This window comes from Grampus griseus (genome assembly GCF_964374135.1).
Source record: "Grampus griseus genome assembly, chromosome: 3".
In the NCBI taxonomy this organism is placed as follows: Eukaryota; Metazoa; Chordata; class Mammalia; order Artiodactyla; family Delphinidae; genus Grampus; species Grampus griseus.
This window is the reverse complement of record NC_139019.1, coordinates 40,038,483-40,057,648: the sequence shown is the minus strand read 5'-3', so window position 1 is coordinate 40,057,648 and position 19,166 is coordinate 40,038,483. Positions and strand designations below refer to the sequence as shown.

Genomic DNA, 19,166 nt, shown 5'->3' with positions numbered 1-19,166 from the left:
TTACCAATATACCATTGTAGGCTTGGTATGGAAAGGGACTTCATACATAGTTCAGTCCACAGTGGAAGAAATAATTAATTAAAAAAAATACCAAAGTTAAAAAAAGAAACTATTTTGCAATTTAATTTAATGAATAAGCTCATAAATTGTCTTAAATATCACTTTTCTTATTAAATGTTTTAAAATAAAATAATAGAGTTTAGTATATTTCTTAATCATTGTCTCTGTTTTAGGATATCTGTACAAAGCTAATTTGGGACATCTGTTGACTTATTAATTTAGTCAAAATAATAATTATACATTTATGATTTTTAGATAGTTGCATAAATGTATGCTAAAGTTAAATATTAATGAAAGTGAAAACTATATGCAAAGTGGATGAATCAAACTTTTCTTGTGGTGTAGCTTTTGTGTGTTTATTTCTTGTAAACTCTGTTATTTGGTGTTGAGGTATTTTTCCTCCAATTTGTGTCCATGCATGCATGCGTGTGTGTGTGCATGTGTGTTTCTACACACACACGCACAGATGCACAGACACATACATACATAAACCTCAACAAATCACAATATTAAGGAAATAGGATATCTGGCTCATTTAATATTCTACTTAAAAAACAGGAATGAATTATGTTAACAACTGTGCTGAGCTTATAAGCAGCTATTTGATTTGTCCAAACAGCTCTTACTCTCTTTTCTAAAATGTTAAAAATGCCATCTTTTCTATTTTTCCCCTTTACGTTAACATGTTTAGTTGAAATGTGCATACTCCTGGTTCAGTAAATACTTTGCCTAGGAGTCAGAGGACAAGTGTGAATTTTTAAAAATTTTATCTATTAGATTTATTTCTAAGAATGTGCTGAGCCTGGATCAGAGCTGCTGAGCAGGTTGTGCACCGGAGTTGTGCACCATGGTGACTGAATATGAGAGACCTGAGTTTTGTTGGGCAAAGAAAGAACAGGTGGAAAGAATGATTTTGGAAGCTGGAGATAGACAGCAGGAATGAAGAAAATTCTAAAACTGGACACTTCTGAGCAATCACAGGCCAGGAAGAGGATACCAAATCTCTGGAAAAACTTAGCCATTCTTCTAGCTACTGAGGACCTCAGCACTCCCCAGGTGCATGTCTTTGACCATCAGGATCTCAGATGTAGATGTAGAGAGCCATGAGGTAGGCTGCCTCTGAGTCCACAGATAATTCCCTGGAAATTAGTTTTTAAAAATTAAATGTATGGCATTCAATTTCTCCATTGATTTGCTGCTTTCTGAGAAAAGTAGAGCCCAGAACTTTCCAGATAAGTACAGGTTCTGATCTTGTGATGGTCAATCGGGTGGAGAGATAGAGTTGCAGAAGTATCAGAAAATTTTACAGCAGTAGTTCACATGTACATTCATTCATTGTTCTTTCCCTAAGAAATGGAACAACCTAGGAGCTTATGCTACAGTAGAGTCCGATGCACCACGGTGATTACTTCAAGAACAAAGAAGCTCATACAAAGGTGTGATGTCTTTCTGTTGGTGCGAGGTTTCAAACTTGAAATTCTTTAAAATACATTTCCGAAGATCCATTTAAACATTCATATGCCACACTCAAAAAGCAGTGGCTTGTTGGTAAAATGCAATACTGAAATGGAACACTGCTTTTTCATAAAAAGAAGAACCACGTTTGGAAAATTAAATATCTTTTAAAATATTAAAAATAAACATACTCTCACAGCTTGAGGGTTTGAATGAACCATGTACCAAGGAGTTGAGACAATTCCTACTTTGGGTTACATCCTGGGACCCCCTCACGTTCAAAAGATGACCAGCATTTCTGCGGCATCCATCTACATTGTCAGTTCCATTCAGAAACCATTTTAGTATATCCCACACACAACGTGACTTTTCATGACAAATCACTGTTATGCCACATAAAACTGCTGTGCTTTTCAGTATAAAAGAGTTTTGAGTTTTAGAGTTCAATACCAAAACTAGGCGTGTTCTGTAAAAGCTTAAATTAATCCCTTCAGTGCACTTGCTTTTAAACAAGTCTATCTTGATTTTCTATCCTAGATAGAATTTCAGCTCAATTGTACTATTTTTCAAACACTTTGGAAAGAAAACTTTCCCAGTATAGAACCCAACACAAAGATGCTGAATATATTCTCTGTGATTTAATTCTATTTTCAATCTATATTGTATATAGACTCCACCTGGGAAATTTTTCTCATTTAAATGGGGGGAAGTGACCTTTTTCAGGTAAAATTCCTTTCTTGACATTTACAAATATTGACCATCATGCTGAATGTGGATATCCATCAGGAATCAATGGAAAAAGCTTAATTTATATTATTTTGAAAGTAGATGTTTCAATGATCATAAAAATCTTTTTATGTATTCCTTAAATACTTGGAATGGTGATTTAATATATAAACATATTTGTACAGGTTACTTTTCATCTTCAAAACACTTTGTAATTTTGCTTAAATACTCAACAAAAATGAGTAATTATTTAAAAATATTTTTCAACATTTTATAAAATAAAGCTTTAATGTATTGTTTTTGGATCTTGCTTGATCTGTCATTTTCTAAATGATTAATCCCTGATGGATTATGTAGAGTTATGTGACTATGTCTTTAATTGTATTTATAAATTTCTTGTCACATATTTGAGGCAAACCTGAGGATAGATCATTGAATAATTATTTCTTCTAAAATATTTCATTTCTCCATTTTCTTCTTTAGTGGTCTTTTGAAGAACCCAATCTGTTGAGAAAATACCAAACATAATACAATTAGTTATTTGAATTTAAGTAATAAATACTAATCTCAGATAAAATTTAGTTTAGTAAAATGTTAGCAATTGTGGGCATACAAATAATATAATCAAGAGGTATTTTTTTCATTGATCTATTAAGTAATACTGAATGTCAAGAAATGTCATTTATCAAATTGCTATTTCATTTTTAACTTTTTTGTAAATTAAATATATCATGTCTCCTAGTAAAAACTAGTATATGTAGCAAACTAACTTAAAGGGTTTTGGAAAAATATTTTGGGAGACATACAAACTGCATACAAACATACAAACTGGCACTGTCTCTACTTTGCCATCACCTTTCTTTTTCAGGGATGTGGCAGAGAAATTTCCATCAAGTAACTGATGGTCATAAATTGAGGTAATTATTGCTGATGGTGAATCTCGTAGGTACACTATGGCTAAGGGGTTGGGGAGGATTTCTGAGTTGTCTGGATTAACTTTAAATGTGTTAGCACATCTGTCTATATAGGCTTGACATAAAGAGTCTCTTGAAAACACCCTGTATCATTTGGATATGAAAATGAAGTCACTGAACATAGGAAATATTTCACGTAGTGGTGAATGTGGGTCCCTTTTCATTATGCTTTGTGATATGGGGCATCATAAAAATTACAAGTGCTTTATTATTTCCAATTAAAGAGTTTAATAAAAATAAGGATAGGAGCTAGAAGGTACCTTTGCAATATTCTAATCTAAAATGGATGTTCAAAAAAAAGAAATTTAAAAAAGGATCCTAGAGAAGTATTCTCTTTTTAAATCTGTGTTTGTTTGTTTTTTTTAATTTGAGAGTGGATTATGATAGTTCAAGCAAAGACAGTGAGTTAATTCTTTGAAAGTGTGGTACTTTCATGTCATTTTAATCATGAAGTTAGGGTAAATTATGCAAGGGAATTATATATTAAAAAATAATTATATTGAACAATTGAGGGCTTCGAGGGCATAAATGGTCAAACATATGCAGTTTTAAATTAGAGAAATTTTACTCAGGGCTTTATGTCTTTCTCCATGCCAGAATCTAGTTGGTGGTAGACGTCACAGAAAAGGTGACAACAGAACAAATGAACATGAAGAAACGATAAATGTGTCTTCCTTAGAATGCCAGTTCTCCTGCATGTATCAGGCCTTTTCCTTTGAGCCAACTACAAAAGTTCTGGATTCACAAACCATTAAGCCCTTTAACTTGTACCTGCATGTTCTGAAAATAAATCAGACAAGCCTTTTACAAAAGCAAGTGGTGAATCATGACTTTTCTCTTTCCTGCCTCGCCCAGTTCCTGACCTTTTCTTCTTCTTCCTCAAGTCTTTTTGCTTCTTTTCAACCTTCCTTTGCTTTCACATGTTAAATGCTTTATTTTAAAGCTTAACTTCTGTTATCTAAACTTTTCCACCCAACTGATTCTATTAACATTGGGTTTTCAGTGGAAGTTGGGTGATTAGAGTGGAGATTAGGAAAATACAATTTATAGCTTCAAACTGAACAGGGCCAATACTAGCCAACATTTGCAACAAGTTAAGTTTGTTTTGAGCACCCAGACTTTCTTGGTAGCTTTCTCTTTCCTTCTTTTTCTTTTTGTATTTACTTAATGATCTTATTTGTGTCCCCCTAGTTCAAAACCCTGTGGCAAAGGTCTGATTAAACTGTCCTTGGCAGAAATACACACTCAATGACTTTAATATAGAATAAATGTTGAATGAAACATTTATATTAACATATAAAAGACTAATAGGTGGCAGTGCTATTCCCCATCCACACTTCCTAAGGATATGCATATTGCATGAGGAACAAAGCTTTGGGATTAGTAAATAAATCATCAAGGGTGGATCAGACATCAGTATGAGATCAAGTAAAGACAGGAACGATCTGATTTCTCGGGGATCCTCTGTGGACCGAGTCTCATTCTATCCTATTGGCTATATTGACTTGACTGGGCATCTCCCTTAGTGTGTGGTACCATATTTCAGGACATGTTTCCCAACCTATTTAAACCTGTGTCCTCTACAAGCCTTCTCCCTTCAACATCAAGTATATTAAGCACCTACTAAGATTTTGTCAAGCTTTAATCTCTGCTATGCATGCTACGAAGGTAAAGCTATAAAGACTGTGCCTTTTGAAATGGAATTCCAGCTCTAGGAGGAAGCTTTAGCCTGTTCCCTGCACAAAGTCTCAGACTGAGAATTTTGATGAACTTCCAGACTGGTGGGATTTGGAAGAAGAAGGAAGAAAGGATAGTTCTGAGGTTTCTGCTCCATATCTAGTTAGTCTAAAAAGATGCCTGGGGGGCTTCCCTGGTGGCGCAGTGGTTGAGAGTCCGCCTGCCGATGCAGGGGACACGGGTTCGTGCCCCAGTCCGGGAAGATCCCACGTGCCGTGGAGCGGCTGGGTCCGTGAGCTATGGCCGCTGAGGCTGCACGTCCGGAGCCTGTGCTCCGCAACAGGAGAGGCCACAACAGTGAGAGGCCCGCGTACCGCAAAAATAGATGCCTGGGGATGAGAGTAGCTCTTCTGAGCCTACCGCAGACCAAATTCTTCAGGGAGGTTGGAGCAGGAGGAGGGCCAATTAATCTTTTCAGTATAATGGAGCTGCTGAAAGTCTGAATCCAACCAGGGGTTCTCACTCCAGTACCAAATATTTTTATACATTTCAGAGAGTTTATGACCCTCTTAAACAAAACCCAATTCCTGGAGCTCCAGAGTGAAGAGCCTTGCCTCATAGCCTGCAGCGGTGGGACATATTGGATAAGGGGTAGGCTTTGCAGATAGAGCATTGCTTGAACACAGTCCCTTGCTAGCTGGTAACTCTTGGGAGAGTTACTCTGTTTGCTTCAGTGTCCCCAAGGGTAAAATGTAGTTAAAATACTTAGTTGAAGAGGTTGTAAGGAAAACAGAGTGAATAGAAGCAAGAGAGAACATAGAGTGGGGGGGCTAATAGTGTTGACACAAAAGTGAAATGCCCAGATTCAGAGCTTTACTTTGAAACTGACAAACCATGTGGTCTTGGGAAACATATTTAACTTTTCTATTTTTCAGCTCCCTAGCTTGCAAAATGAGGTCCATAATAGTGTCTTCCTCATAGGGTTGACGTTAGTATCTAAGTGGAAAAGCTTAAAACAGTTCCTGGTATATAGTAAACACTCAGTAAGTGCTAGTTCCCCTCCCTTCTACTGTGGAATCACCATTCTCATTGCTGGAGCTCCCAGTGATGTGGCTGCTGAACTAACTATACCTACTGGTCAGGACAGGCCAAAGGCTGTTAAATGGTCTTTCTTTGGGCTTAAAAAGAAGATCTAAGAAGCAATCAGAATGTGTCATCAAAACATCTCCTGGATGGAAGAATGTGTTTGTTTTTATACTTATGCTTTTTCAGACTGATGACCAAAAAACAGGTGGCTGAAACTTATTTGTTAGTTTTAAAAAGAGGTATACAACTAGAGAGACTATCCAAATAGTCAGCTCTGGCTTTCCTCTTCTCTTAGCAGCGGTGTCCTGAAACTATACGAGCAATTGCTGTGCTTAGAAGACCATACTGAAAGAAACCAACAGTAAAATCTTCTATTACAGGTGCATATGAACAAAGAAACCACATTCTGCATTTCAAGCACAACCTTGACACCACTAAGCCGGGCCTTGGGTACCACAGTGTGGCAAAGCCAGGTATTACAGACAGAGCACGGATACCCTGTAAAGTAGGAGGAAGAGCTGGAGGTTTGAGATGGTGGAGAATTCTGTCCTGGAGACTTTGCTGGAGAAAAGCAATGGATTCTATTTACTGAACTAAATGCTCCTGATATACATGGCTTTGTTCATCTTCTCTGAGAGTAACCCCCCCAAAGAGGAAGTTAAGTCATTATAACTAATGTTAGTCAGAATGGATAGGAACAGTTGGTAATTTGGTGGGAGAGAAATTTGTTATTTAAACTATTTGATTAAAAGATAATTCTGTTGCTCAGGCATCAGAAAAATGAATATGTAACCGCAATCTGTAGTTTTAACATAGCTTAGCTTTTAAACAAGACGATAAGTAAAATATAGGGTGATATATGGTAGAATAAATGCCAATTTGATATTTAACTAGAAAAGTATTAAATTCAACTTTTTATGAGATTTTATGCTCTATTAAATTTATCCTAAAAGCTATCATTTCAGTTCTGCTTAATTTGAAAAAGATACAGCTAAGTGTTTGAAAAATTTTGCATATCTCAGTTTAAGCAAAACATCTATGTAAATATAGAGACTGACCCGACAGAAAATAGATGGTTACTCAGTTTTACAGGAGGATTTGAAACAGGAGTCTATGCAACTATAAGATTTCCGTTTCATCGACTAATCGAATAAATCATTTCTCACTCAGGCATGAGACTATTGCATAAAATGTGGTATTTTTATATAGTAAAGAAGCATATACTTTTTAAGATACATAGAGATATGTGATTAGGATAGGGCTTATCTTAACCATAATTCTGTTGCTATATATTCTTAAATTGACATAGGAATTCATTCTTGTTTTTTCTATAAAAGAGAGTTTTCATTCTTCTGTTTATAAAAGTAATGCGTACTTAATTTAAAATTTCCAGTGTTATAGACAAATGAAGATCCCCTATAATCCTAACCTCTAGAGGGATCTTCCATAATTTTTGGATATGTCTAGTTTTTTTCTTGTACAAAAATGGGATCAAGTTGTGCACAATGTATGAGATATGTATTTTTCTTTTTAATTTTGTCTTGGTTATCATTTCAATTGCTGTGTGATACCATATTTCACAGCATGGATAAATCACAATTTGTTTCACCAATATGCTGTTGACAACTGAAGTAGAAAAGTCAAAGGAACTTCGGTTCTTACCTTCCACAGTGCTAATATGAGCAGCATTAATAGCAATAATCCAGCAAAGGCACTCAACAGGATAACCCATAATGGCACTCTGCCTGGTAGCCCATCTTTGGATATTTGAATAGCAAGCTGAAAATTATTAAACAAGATTGTTAACATTGATAAACATCTATTAGAACTCCCAGTACACTGAGTTCTTTCAGGCTATGATTTTCTACCAAACAGTGTACTTAATCTCATTACTACATACAGAGAAAACAATGAGTTCATACTTTAAAATGCCCTTCATCTATTCTAAATCTCTAACCATGTCATATTCATTATTACCAAAACAATTTTATAATTTTATCCTTCAGAAATTTATACATGAAGAGTAAACTATCTATGAATCAGAATTCTCAATGGTAGAGGTGAATTTAACTCAGGGAGAACCAACAATATTATATGTTTTAAAGATTTATTAGTAGCCGTTAGTGCATCATCACAATAGCATAAGTTGGGGCTGGAACGTTGTCACAGGTTATTGACATATAAACCTGAGTAGGTCTTCTAATTCTAACTGTAACTTTAATTCTAATTCTAATGTGCTTTATTTTTTGTTTACAAATTGAGGTATAATTTTCATATAGTAAGATGCACAAATCTCAAATGTACAGATAAATGAATTCATGCATACATCGCCCCAGTGTGTTTTTTAATTATACCACACTGTCTATTCCAGTTGACATACTCTTAGCATCTTTAAATTAGGTCTTAACTGAAGTAAATCTTGAAGGAGACAGCTTTTAGAGTTCCAGCTATTCAAGCTCTCTCAGTGTGGCACCCAAACCTCAATGAAACTTGTCTGCCCTGCATCCCATCCCGTAGGTTTCTGAGAAAAAAAACTAAGTCAGGGTAGCTATCAATGACCAATAATAGCTCAAGGTTCTGCCTCTCCGTTTAATGGGGAACATCTCAATTCCTTAACCTAGAGGGGAAGAGTAGGGGTTAAAAAAAAAAAGAAACTAACAGGGGAGATATTTGCATGCAGTGGATATTGATCCAAGCCCCTCAAATGGCTCTGGGTAGGTCACTACTCATGCATCCGGAAAACAGAGCTGGCAGGAGTATAGATGTACAGAGAATCAGACCTTTGACGATAGACTTTAAACACATCTAAAACATTTCCTTGAACTTAGAGGTGCAGAAAGGGAAATCTGGATGGGATCAGTGACTCCCCCAAGATCATAGAACTACAAAATGATCAGTTTTAGTGATTTTAACAATTTAAGTATAATTTGTCTTTAGGATAAAATGTAAAATAAAGAGCTCCATGAGGAATTTTAAACTAACATTTAGGGGAAATAAAGCTAACTGTAATATTTTAACAATGCATATTTAGGAATCAAATATACTCTTTTCCAGTATAATATATACTCATATTTTTTGATGCTTACTGGCGAAATTTTAGCTTCTCTACATGTGGAATAACTTTTCATTTATTGGGTTAAGTGCTCTTTATAAAGCAAGTAAACATTATATCGAGATATTCTATGTATATATTCTTTAAAGGTAAATATTTATCAGAGGTCACTGGAATTATTTAAAATAGGTACTAATTTGAAATAAAAAAATTAAAACATCAGGGTTAGGCAGCTTCCAAATAGAATTTTATGACTCATGATAGCCACATGAAATAGTTAAACTCTCATGATAAAAGGGGGAATTATGCTGAAGTGCTCACATCTATAACAGGTATTCTGGCCTTACTTTATAACAGGATGAGAAAAAAACGCACACCATTTTATTTTTACCTAGGACTCCAGCGTGAATTTGTATTGGGGAATAGTACTGCATTTTTGTTTCAAATTTCCCAATGACTAAATGAAGAAATCTTTTAAAATTTTACATGTATTCCTATACAGTATAAAGACACTTTTTGTAAAGAAATTGTTTTTTCTAGTCTGTTCTTCAGATGTCAACTACATTTTATAATATTGGTTTTTAAGTAGGAAAATTACTAATGCATCATTTGTTATCAAGGTGAGAGTAAAAACATCAATTTACTGTGATAATTATAAGTAATCAAGTTAAACACGGCATGTTAATTGTAAATATCATGGTTTTTCCCAGTTTCTTACCAAGAAGAATGAGACTGAAATCACACTTGAAGTTAATCAAGTGTAATTTGAAGCAGAAAGTGTCTGTCACTTATTGAGAGCAGTGCTAGTCACTGCTTTAGGGACTATAAGCAAATATAAAACATATGTTACAAACAGAGTGAAATGTATAATGTTTTCAAAACTTGGAGTCACACTTACCTCTCTTTTTTGATTGCCAGCACTTAAAACTAGTGATGTATTTTCACTCTGAAGTTCTGCCCCTATAGTAAGATTTAAGCTGGAAAAATGTGCCTGAAAAGCAAACAGGATTTACTACTTTCAATATATTGAGCTAATCACATTGAGAGCTAGTAATGTTTTAGTGCAATTTTTCAAACTAAAATTTTTCTGACAGATTGAAACACTGGTTTAACATCCAGATGGAACTGATGGTGTGAAATGATGACTGTGTACCCACCATACCTCTCTGCACTCAAATTCTCACTTAGATCCTTGTTATAGAATGGGGAATTTTTCTGAATAACAGTTTCTGTTCAGATTTATCCTTTGCAAAACAAACTCCAAACCCTGTCCTCCTTTCAGGGAGCTGGATATGGAATAGCTACTCTCTGGTAATGAGGTTTACATAGGAGCTTGTTTAGGATTAAGCATGAAATTACCAATATTCAACAGTTTGTGACTTATGAAAATAGCAACTTAATATGATTAAATCTAAAAATGGAAATTTCATATAATTAACAAAATACTTCTAATAGAGAAACAAATAATATAAAATACAATGGATTAAGTTTTAAAGAGCTAGTTGTCAGATGGATTTGACTTTATTAGGGGTTAAAAATGTCCTCCAAAATAGATAGATAGTTAGATAGACAGACAGATAGCTAGATAGATAGTCTGATCTAATACAATGAGTCTATAATATATGTTAGCTCTACTCTTTGTTAATGCTGTCAAGGATTGTCTCTCTATAATTCTTTGTCTCTTAACTGAGTTCTAAGGTATTAAGATAAGTGCAAACTTTGCTATTGTATAGGTGTTTATCTCTTGAAGTGTAAAGGAAAGAACAAGAGAGACTAAAAAGAAGCATATACATGAAAGGGGACCTTGGAGATAACTTAGTTACTAACAGACAGAAAATGACACCCAGATAGCTGGTTTAGTAGAGTTGGGCTTGGACCACATTTTTCCAGACTTCCAGTCTTGTGTTCTTTCTAGAGAAGCACTCTGCTTTGCTTTTATTAAGTGTTGAACAAATATTTGTTTATATTATTCAGTTATTGCAGAGAACTATACAATCACTTACTTTTATAAAAGTTGGTTTCCATAAGATAAGTGAAACATTCACTTGGCTCATGTCAGAAGGAATCAGATTACATGTGATGGTGGCAAATTTACATGCACTGCAGTCCTGTTTAAATGCCCAGAGGTATAAATTAGTATTCTTGCCTTTTGATAAAAGGTAGTATATTAAAATATTCTACAACATAGTTATTTTTAGGTTGGTATTGAATTTATTCACTTGGAAAGCATGAAGTAAAATTAGTACTTGTCTTGGTAATTTGAATTTACCAGAATGGTGCCTCGTTTGATATCTTCAGGTTTGGATATTATCATTTTCTTCCCAGAGTTGATACCAAAAGGATCCTGGAGGCTACTGGGTCTGCAGTTGACATTCTAAGAAATAAAAATATGTCTTTTATCAGACAACATCTGATGTCAGAGGGAAAAATGACTTGGTGCAATAATGTGAAGAATCTGTGAATGACAGCCATTGCCATACCTGAAAGATCCATCTTCGTAAGTGTGCAACATGGAAGAAGCTATTCTGCACCAGCCATATATACATATACTATCCCCCACCCCTGATAGTAATTATTGTTACCATTTTCAATTGTAATAGATAGCAGTGAGGTTGTTATGGAAAAGGAAGGATGCTAGTAGAACTTACTATTACATAAGTAATACATTCATTAATTTGTTTTCATCAAACATTAGTTTGTAGAGTCCCATAAAATAGAGAGAGAAGAAAGTTTAACTCTACTGAAGAAAAAAAAAAAAGGTTAGCATCTGTTAGTCAATATGTTGGCTCATATAATGGTTTATAAAATAAACAAACCAAAAAATCCAGAGTGGGACTTTTGTCTGTAGTTATGTATTCATCCAATAATATTTCTGGAGTCCCTATACACCAGGGTAAGACACAGTGTGTGTGGGAGGGAGATGTAAGAAAGTGGCCCTATCGATGTTAAAATGCCATGTTTATAAGTTCACTGATTCTTGGATGGTTTTTCTAGACTTAATCTAGTAAACCTTTTGCTTCCCTAGGACTCTCTACATCCTGGATAAAAGGTAATAAGGATGAAGGTTCATAAGTAGTAGGACAAGTCTAATTTTATTCTTTCTAGGTTCCCACAAACCTACTTTTTCGGATTAGAGGTAAATGCTAGAGGTTTATGTTCTTCTTGCCTTTAGGAAAACATTTAAATATTACAAGTCAACCACCACTGTTGCTATTTCTTGATTTCTGAGAACACCTTAACTTAAAATCTCTGCAAAGAAGAGACTGTCAAATGCTGAAATAATGCATGCATTATTTCAATACTTATTGTGATTTTCTATGTTTTAGATACCTAAACCATAAAAATAAACTACCATATTGACTCATTCAATGCTATAGGTACAAAGGGGGCATGATATTGCTAACTCTTGGGATGAGTAAGTAGTATTGTACCGTTTTGGGTGCAGCTGTCTGTGCTTAGGAGCAGTGAACAAGTCTTTTTATAGGGTGGTTTGATCACTTCAAGCAAATTAAAGGTGCAACAAACTCTTCAGGCATAAGTCAACAACTAGTTATCTAAAATCTGCTCCAGTGGATTGAGTAGTGAGCCCCAAAAGATATGCCCAAGTCCTAATACCTGAAACCCGTGACTATTACCTTATTGGAAAATAGGGCCCTTTGCCGATGTAACTAAATTAAGAATTTCCAGATGAGATCATTCTAAATTGAGGGCAGGCTCTATATCCACTGAAGGGTGTGCTTTAAGAAACAGAAGAGGAGAAGACACTGAAACACAGGGAAGATGGCCCTGTGAAGACAGAGATTGGAGTTATGCTGCCACAAGCCACCAGACATGAGGAGAGAGACATGGAACAAAGGGTCCCTCAGAGCCTCCAGAGGGAACCAACATTGTTGACACCTTAATTTTAGACTCTGGCCTTCAGAACTGTGAGAGAATAAATTTCTGTTGTTTTCAGCCACCCTGTTTTGGGTAATTTGTTACCACAGCAGCGGTAAGGAACTAATGCCTCTACTAAATAACTAGTGGAAGTCATTATTATTATTACTAGTGGTAGTAGTAGTATAATTTTCTAAATGCCTCTCCATGTTACTTTGATAAAATCTATTTATCACAGAGAATAAAAGGCTTTAGATACAAACTGAAGAAGATAACATAATGACATAACTCCGAGGCACATATGACTTACCTCAGAAGATGACCACCCACTTGAGTACAGTACAGGAAAACCATCTGATGTCATGTTGGGGAATGAAATTGACAGCTTAAGTTCTGGCATTGGAAAATGCCCACTTTTTCTAATCTACAGGGGAAAAAAAGAAATGTAATCCTTTCTTCCTCTTTCAATAGCAGTTTTTTTGTCTTACATAGGATTTTGGTTCTTAATTGATGAATTAAGGTATGAAATATTTTGAAAGCCAAAATGAATGCAGAGGGTTTATGGCACTGTACAGAGAATTGGCATAATTAAACAAGCAAAAAATAAAGATGTTTCATGGTCAGTGGTCATATGCATCAGCTAAAATCATATATTGGTCCTTCACCTTCCCAAAATGAGTTAATTTGTTTTGAGTCAATTTACCATGCTCATTGTACTTTTCAACACACCAGTCTTTTTGGGGGTGGAAAGGAGGGAGAACACTTACTTGATTCACTCAGAACAGGTGAGCATATTTTTGTTTGCCTCAACCCAGCTCGCTATAATTCTCTGAGCCCACAAAGTCATTTCTCACCCCAGCTAGATGGTATCTGCCACAATGGTACAGGCAAACCAGACAGCCATCTGCTTCCCTTCACAATCCTGTCCCCAGCTAGGGTTGTTGTGTCCCTGGCTGTTGGTAATCCAGTCCGAGGAGAGTCAGACTGACTCTCATTTCAATTCCCATCTCTTTTATCCACTAACCTAAAATTATCACTTCACATCACATCCTGCCATCAATGGCGATGAAGTGCATAGGGGAGGAAGTCTGGGTGAGATGAAGTTCAGCAGGAAGCTGGACTCACTGTCCAGAAGTCCTCGCCTGCTTAGGAGAAGTGCATTGAACTGGGCCAACCAGGTGCAATCCCCACCCCCTCTTCTCCAGGTCCTCAGCCGTCTCCTTGGCCCTTCTGTGCTGAATTCTTAGCCGAGCAGGGTGCTTCTTAATCTACAGAGACAGATGCCAGGAAGTCCAACTGGCCTCCCTACCTGAGCCTTCTAGACTGAGAGCTATTCAGATCTGGAGCTGTTTTCTGTGGTTGCTGAAGATTGAATGCAACCCTTAACCCTGGAATTCTGGAGATTCCTGACCACCTGTGCCTGGTCTCTTAACCATGCTCCCTGACTCTTATCTTCTAATTGTAATATGCCCTGGGCTTGCCTGGCATGGCCTCCCAGTCTAATTCCAATTGTTTTTCAATATTTAGTCAGAAATTGGGTATTCTGTAATGCACACTTATTCTTTCTGATTAAAAACAATGTTCCTTATAGATACATTGGAAAATACTGAAAAACAGTAAGTTTCCTACAATTCTATATTGGTAACATTTTAGTGCACAAATTACCTTTTATATTTGCATATTATGTATCTTATAAAATTTGTATCATATAAAATATGAAATTTGGTGTCCCATTTGTAAAATTTATTATGTCATGGCATCTTCCCATAAATTTAGAGACTCTTTGAGAATATGATGTTTATTAGCTGCTTAATGACAACCACAACATCAGTATTTATTGTTGACTGTTCCAGACACTGCTAATTTTCTCACTTGCATTATTCCCTTTAATCCTGTTAACAGCCCTATGAGGTAGATTCTCTTATAATCCCTGTTTTATCTATGAGGAAATAAGGTTAGAATGAGAATAAAGACTTCCAAGGTCACTGAGCTGGTAGAGAGCAGAATTAGGTTTTTCTTTTTCAACTCCAAAAGGTGCCCTCTCAACCATTATAATAGCTGTCTCCCCATGCCCAGGTTTTAATTTTTAAACTAATATAAATAACATTGTTAAGAGTATCTCTGGGTATAAATCTGTTTATACCACCAATAATTTCCTATGGGAAATTTCTAGCAGTAGAGTTACTGGGTCTCTCTCTTTTTTTTTTTTAATTCCATTACTCCAATTTTAGATTTTACCCTGGCAAAGTAATCAGAGATACAAAAGATTTATGTTCAGGGATATTCTTAACAATATTATTTATATCGATATTATTTATAATAGTTTGAGAGTACCTGTTTCAAGTCCGGACCCTAAAAAGTGACAATTCATGAGGTTCTACAACATTCAAAGTCTTTCCTTCCCTTCCTCCCTTTCTTCTTTCCTTCCTGCCTTCCTTTTTTTCTTTCCTTCCTTTCTTCCTTGTTGTTTGCTGAATTCTCTAATCCAGGAAAAGCAAATGGGACTTGAAAAACTGGGTAGCCTACATTTCAAAAATTTACCCCAGTAGTAGAGTGACTGGCATTCATACTAACTTCCTGGGTATAAGTTGCATAGGCATTTCAGCAAAGGGCACAAATAAAAACAATGAAATGTTCTTGAGAGTATTCATCTATTTCCACTTTGTAAGAGAATTCCCTTTTTTCATCGTTGCCAATTCCCAAAGAGATTGAGACCATCTTCACCTCTAATAATGCTGTATTATTTCATGCTTTTGAATACAGTTTTAAATCCATCGTTTGAATTGGACTCTCTTTTACTTGCATAATATTAACTTGAGTCTGTGTCTGTAAGTAGGCAGTACCTAAAATGACAGCCTGGCTCAGCTCCATAATTACTTATTATAATGGTTAGGAAAAGTGTGTTATGAAGAGTTCAAAATTAGAAATATAATTTCTATTTAGAAATGATAGAAATATCATTAATAGAAATATCAAAAATAGAAAACATCATTTAAGGAGTTGATAGTAGGAACACCAGTAAGTTATGGTATAATACATACGAAAGGTAGCAAGGAGCAGAATAAGATACAAATTTATTTGTTGAGTAGGGAAATTATTACCAAGACAATCTGAAATAATCAATTTCTGAAATAGTCATGTTATTTTTTAAAAAGTGCTTTTCTCAGTTATACTAAAAAATGCAAATAAAGTCTACATGTTTATAGGTAGTGTCTACTTGGTTCCCTATTTTTTCTAGGAATTTATTATAATTAATTGTGTCATAAGGAAATTAGGGACTTGAGTCTTTAAAGTAGCTTAAAAGTATAATTATCAATTTCAATAAAATTATTTTAAATTAGTGAAATTATAAAGAAAAATATGCTAGAACATAGAGATTAACTGTTGAACAAACATGTCTGTATGTGTCTGTTAATATTTTAATTTAACTTATAAGCTTAAAAATAACTCTTTTACAATACTAATTTAGAGGTAATTTCTTACCAAGTAGAAGATATTAATTTCATTTCCAATGTCCTCGGTAGAACTAATAATTTCAGGGACTGTCTCGTTGGCCGCAATTGAAATATGGTATTCACTTGCAGAGCTTAAAAGAATTAATTGGAAAAAGAAAAGTAAAACACAACAAGTTTAACTTTTACTTGACCTCACTCTTTCTTTCTTTATACCAGGTAATTCCACAAGAAGTACTTACAGAGATGTCAAATCAAAGGCAAATTCTTTTACCCTGAAATCTAAAGTTAAAACTTTGAGGGTGCGAAAGATTATAATTTAATTCCATAGTTACTGATGCTAAAATATGTACAGTTTTTAAAGTAAAAGTTTCATTGTTACCAAGTGAAAAGTTTTCATTAATTCACTAATATCATATACATTTAGTGAATAATCAGGCTAAAACTTGGTATTTTTAATAGTGCTGAATTTAAATAGATTTAAAAAATGTGTTACCTTTTCACAACTTAAAGTTCTATATTTACTGCTAAATTTAAAAGTTCAGTCTTTTTCATACAACTTCTCCATGTTCTTTGGATGAACTTGGTAGAATGAAATGTAATATAAACATATTTAAAAGCAGTACTTCAGTTTAGAGAAGACACATAAGAAATATTTATTAGTTTAAATAAATGAAAAATTCTTGGGAGAAGTCAGTGTACCAAGAGAAGTGGAAGCATAAAAATAGAAAACAGCCAATAGAATTAAAGGCTAAGAAACAGAAGCACAATCTACATGTATATCATACAATCCTTTCATTTTTGTCATCTGTTATCAGCAAAAGGAAAGTGCCATAGGAAATAAATGAATAATATGACAAGACTCTTAGACTAAACTTGCCACAGATTCTTGTACTCTTTGTACATTGTGCACATGTATCTAGCAAAAGCCTTGAGTCCTGCTTATACAAATTTGCCAACATGTGTGGTGTTTGGATAGATCAGAAGTTCTTAGGAAAAAGGATGGTTTATGAATAATGGGAGAAATAAATAGCTCTTGTCAATGAGCAATAGTTTAAACTTGAATGTCCAGAATGGGCAGGCTAATCAGATCCCATACAATGAGAACAAGAGCCAAGAAATACGCTGGTGACCTCTAAGAACATCGCCTTTTGTGACGGATTTCTGAGTCTTCACCTTGCGTTTCGGAGTTAAGACGGGACTGCTAATGCAATCCAGTATCATTAGCACCTCACAGTTTAGATTATCTGGGATGCTGATTCTCAATTTTTAGAGTGCACCAGAATCACCTGGAGAGTTTAACACAGATTTCAGGCCCCCTCCCACCCCCCCAGAATTTCTGATTCAGTAGGTCTGGGGTGGGGCAGAGAATCTGCCTAATAAGCTCCCAGGTGATTCTGATGCCCTTGGCCAGGGAACACAAGCTGAGATCCACCGGGCTATAGGAAGCATCAACATGAGAGTGCGGTGTTCTCCTACCTGTAAAACTGTAGACCAACTTCATATTTTACAGGGATGGAAACGTTTACTTCATTATCGAAAAGGGCTTCAGGTGGCTCTTCACTGTCACTAGAAAACATACAGCACAGTTGGACAAATCATTAAACCACTGACTATTTATAGACCTTTCTAAGCATTTGAATGAGAAGCTTATTTTGGCAGCTAAATAAAGCACACACACAACATGTGTGGGATCCTTGATTTTTTAAAAATTTCAGTGTGGAGAGGGAGATCAGAGATGGGTATTGTTAAAAGTTGTCGAGGTGATTCTGAAGTGCAGCGAGGGTTGAAAACCACACTGATTTAGAATGAGGTTTCTCAAACTTCTATGAGAATAATGATAAGTATCCCTGGGTCAATGGTTAAATACACAGATTTTGGGGCTTCTCTCCTAGAAAAATATGGATTTAGTAGGTCCGAGTTAGGACTCATGAATTTGTGTTTTTTAATACAAATCACACAGGTGATTCTTATTTATCACAGATGAGGCCCTTGTGAAGAGACATGCCTAGGATCACACAGCTGAGAGTAAATCTGAAATTTTTTGTCATTTAATAGTCTTTCTTTACCTTGTACTTGATGATTGTATTATTTGTTGAGCACTTATTCCCCTGATTTTAGTTATCGTTTCAATTATATATTATGTAAATGCATGCACATATTTTATACGTACATATACACACACATATCTCATACTCCTCTGTCTTACAAAAGAGTACGTCCAAATAATATAATAGTAACCAACACTGGCTCTGGGGCCAGAGTGCATGAAATTGCTCTTGGACATAGACCCACTTTGGGAAAGTTATTTAATCTCTCTGTGCCTTGGTTTCTTCATCTATAAAATGGGGGTTTTACCATTATATTCTTTTTTTTTTTGCGGTACGCGGGCCTCTCACTGTTGTGGCCTCTCCTGCTGCGGAGCACAGGCTCCGGACGCGCAGGCCCAGCGGCCATGGCTCACAGGCCCAGCCGCTCCCCAGGCATGTGGGATCCTCCCGGACCGGGGCACGAACCCATGTCCCCTGCATCGGCAGGCGGACTCTCAACAACTGCACCACCAGGGAAGCCCTACCATTATATTCTTAATAAATGGTGAGTACCAAGTGTAAAATACTTAACATTGTGCCTAGGACATACTCAATAAATATTAGATTTCATTATTATTATCACACACACCTCTCTAACAAGTGACTAAGCACCTAGCATTTTGTCTCACAGAATGGGCAAAGAGTACCCATTAATGGCTTTGCTTATTCCCAAGTGTATCAGCGGCTTGGTATGCATGATGGGGCAGTGAAGGCAGCT

At 35.6% G+C, this 19,166-nt stretch overlaps 1 protein-coding gene across 1 annotated transcript in view; it reads right to left on the bottom strand.

Moving 5' to 3' along the window:
• Nucleotides 1–254: 254 nt before the first annotated feature.
• Nucleotides 255–19,166, bottom strand: part of ITGA1 (integrin subunit alpha 1) — a 168,128-nt gene continuing 149,216 nt past the window's right edge. The window contains exons 22-29 of the mRNA XM_082649801.1: nt 17,838–17,927; nt 16,390–16,492; nt 13,217–13,330; nt 11,300–11,404; nt 11,034–11,138; nt 9,929–10,021; nt 7,641–7,757; nt 255–2,745 (exon numbers count right to left, since the gene is read on the bottom strand). Coding sequence (XP_082505927.1) covers nt 2,701–2,745; nt 7,641–7,757; nt 9,929–10,021; nt 11,034–11,138; nt 11,300–11,404; nt 13,217–13,330; nt 16,390–16,492; nt 17,838–17,927 — 772 coding nt within the window. The 3' untranslated portion in view covers nt 255–2,700. The remainder of the gene's footprint in view (nt 2,746–7,640; nt 7,758–9,928; nt 10,022–11,033; nt 11,139–11,299; nt 11,405–13,216; nt 13,331–16,389; nt 16,493–17,837; nt 17,928–19,166) is intronic.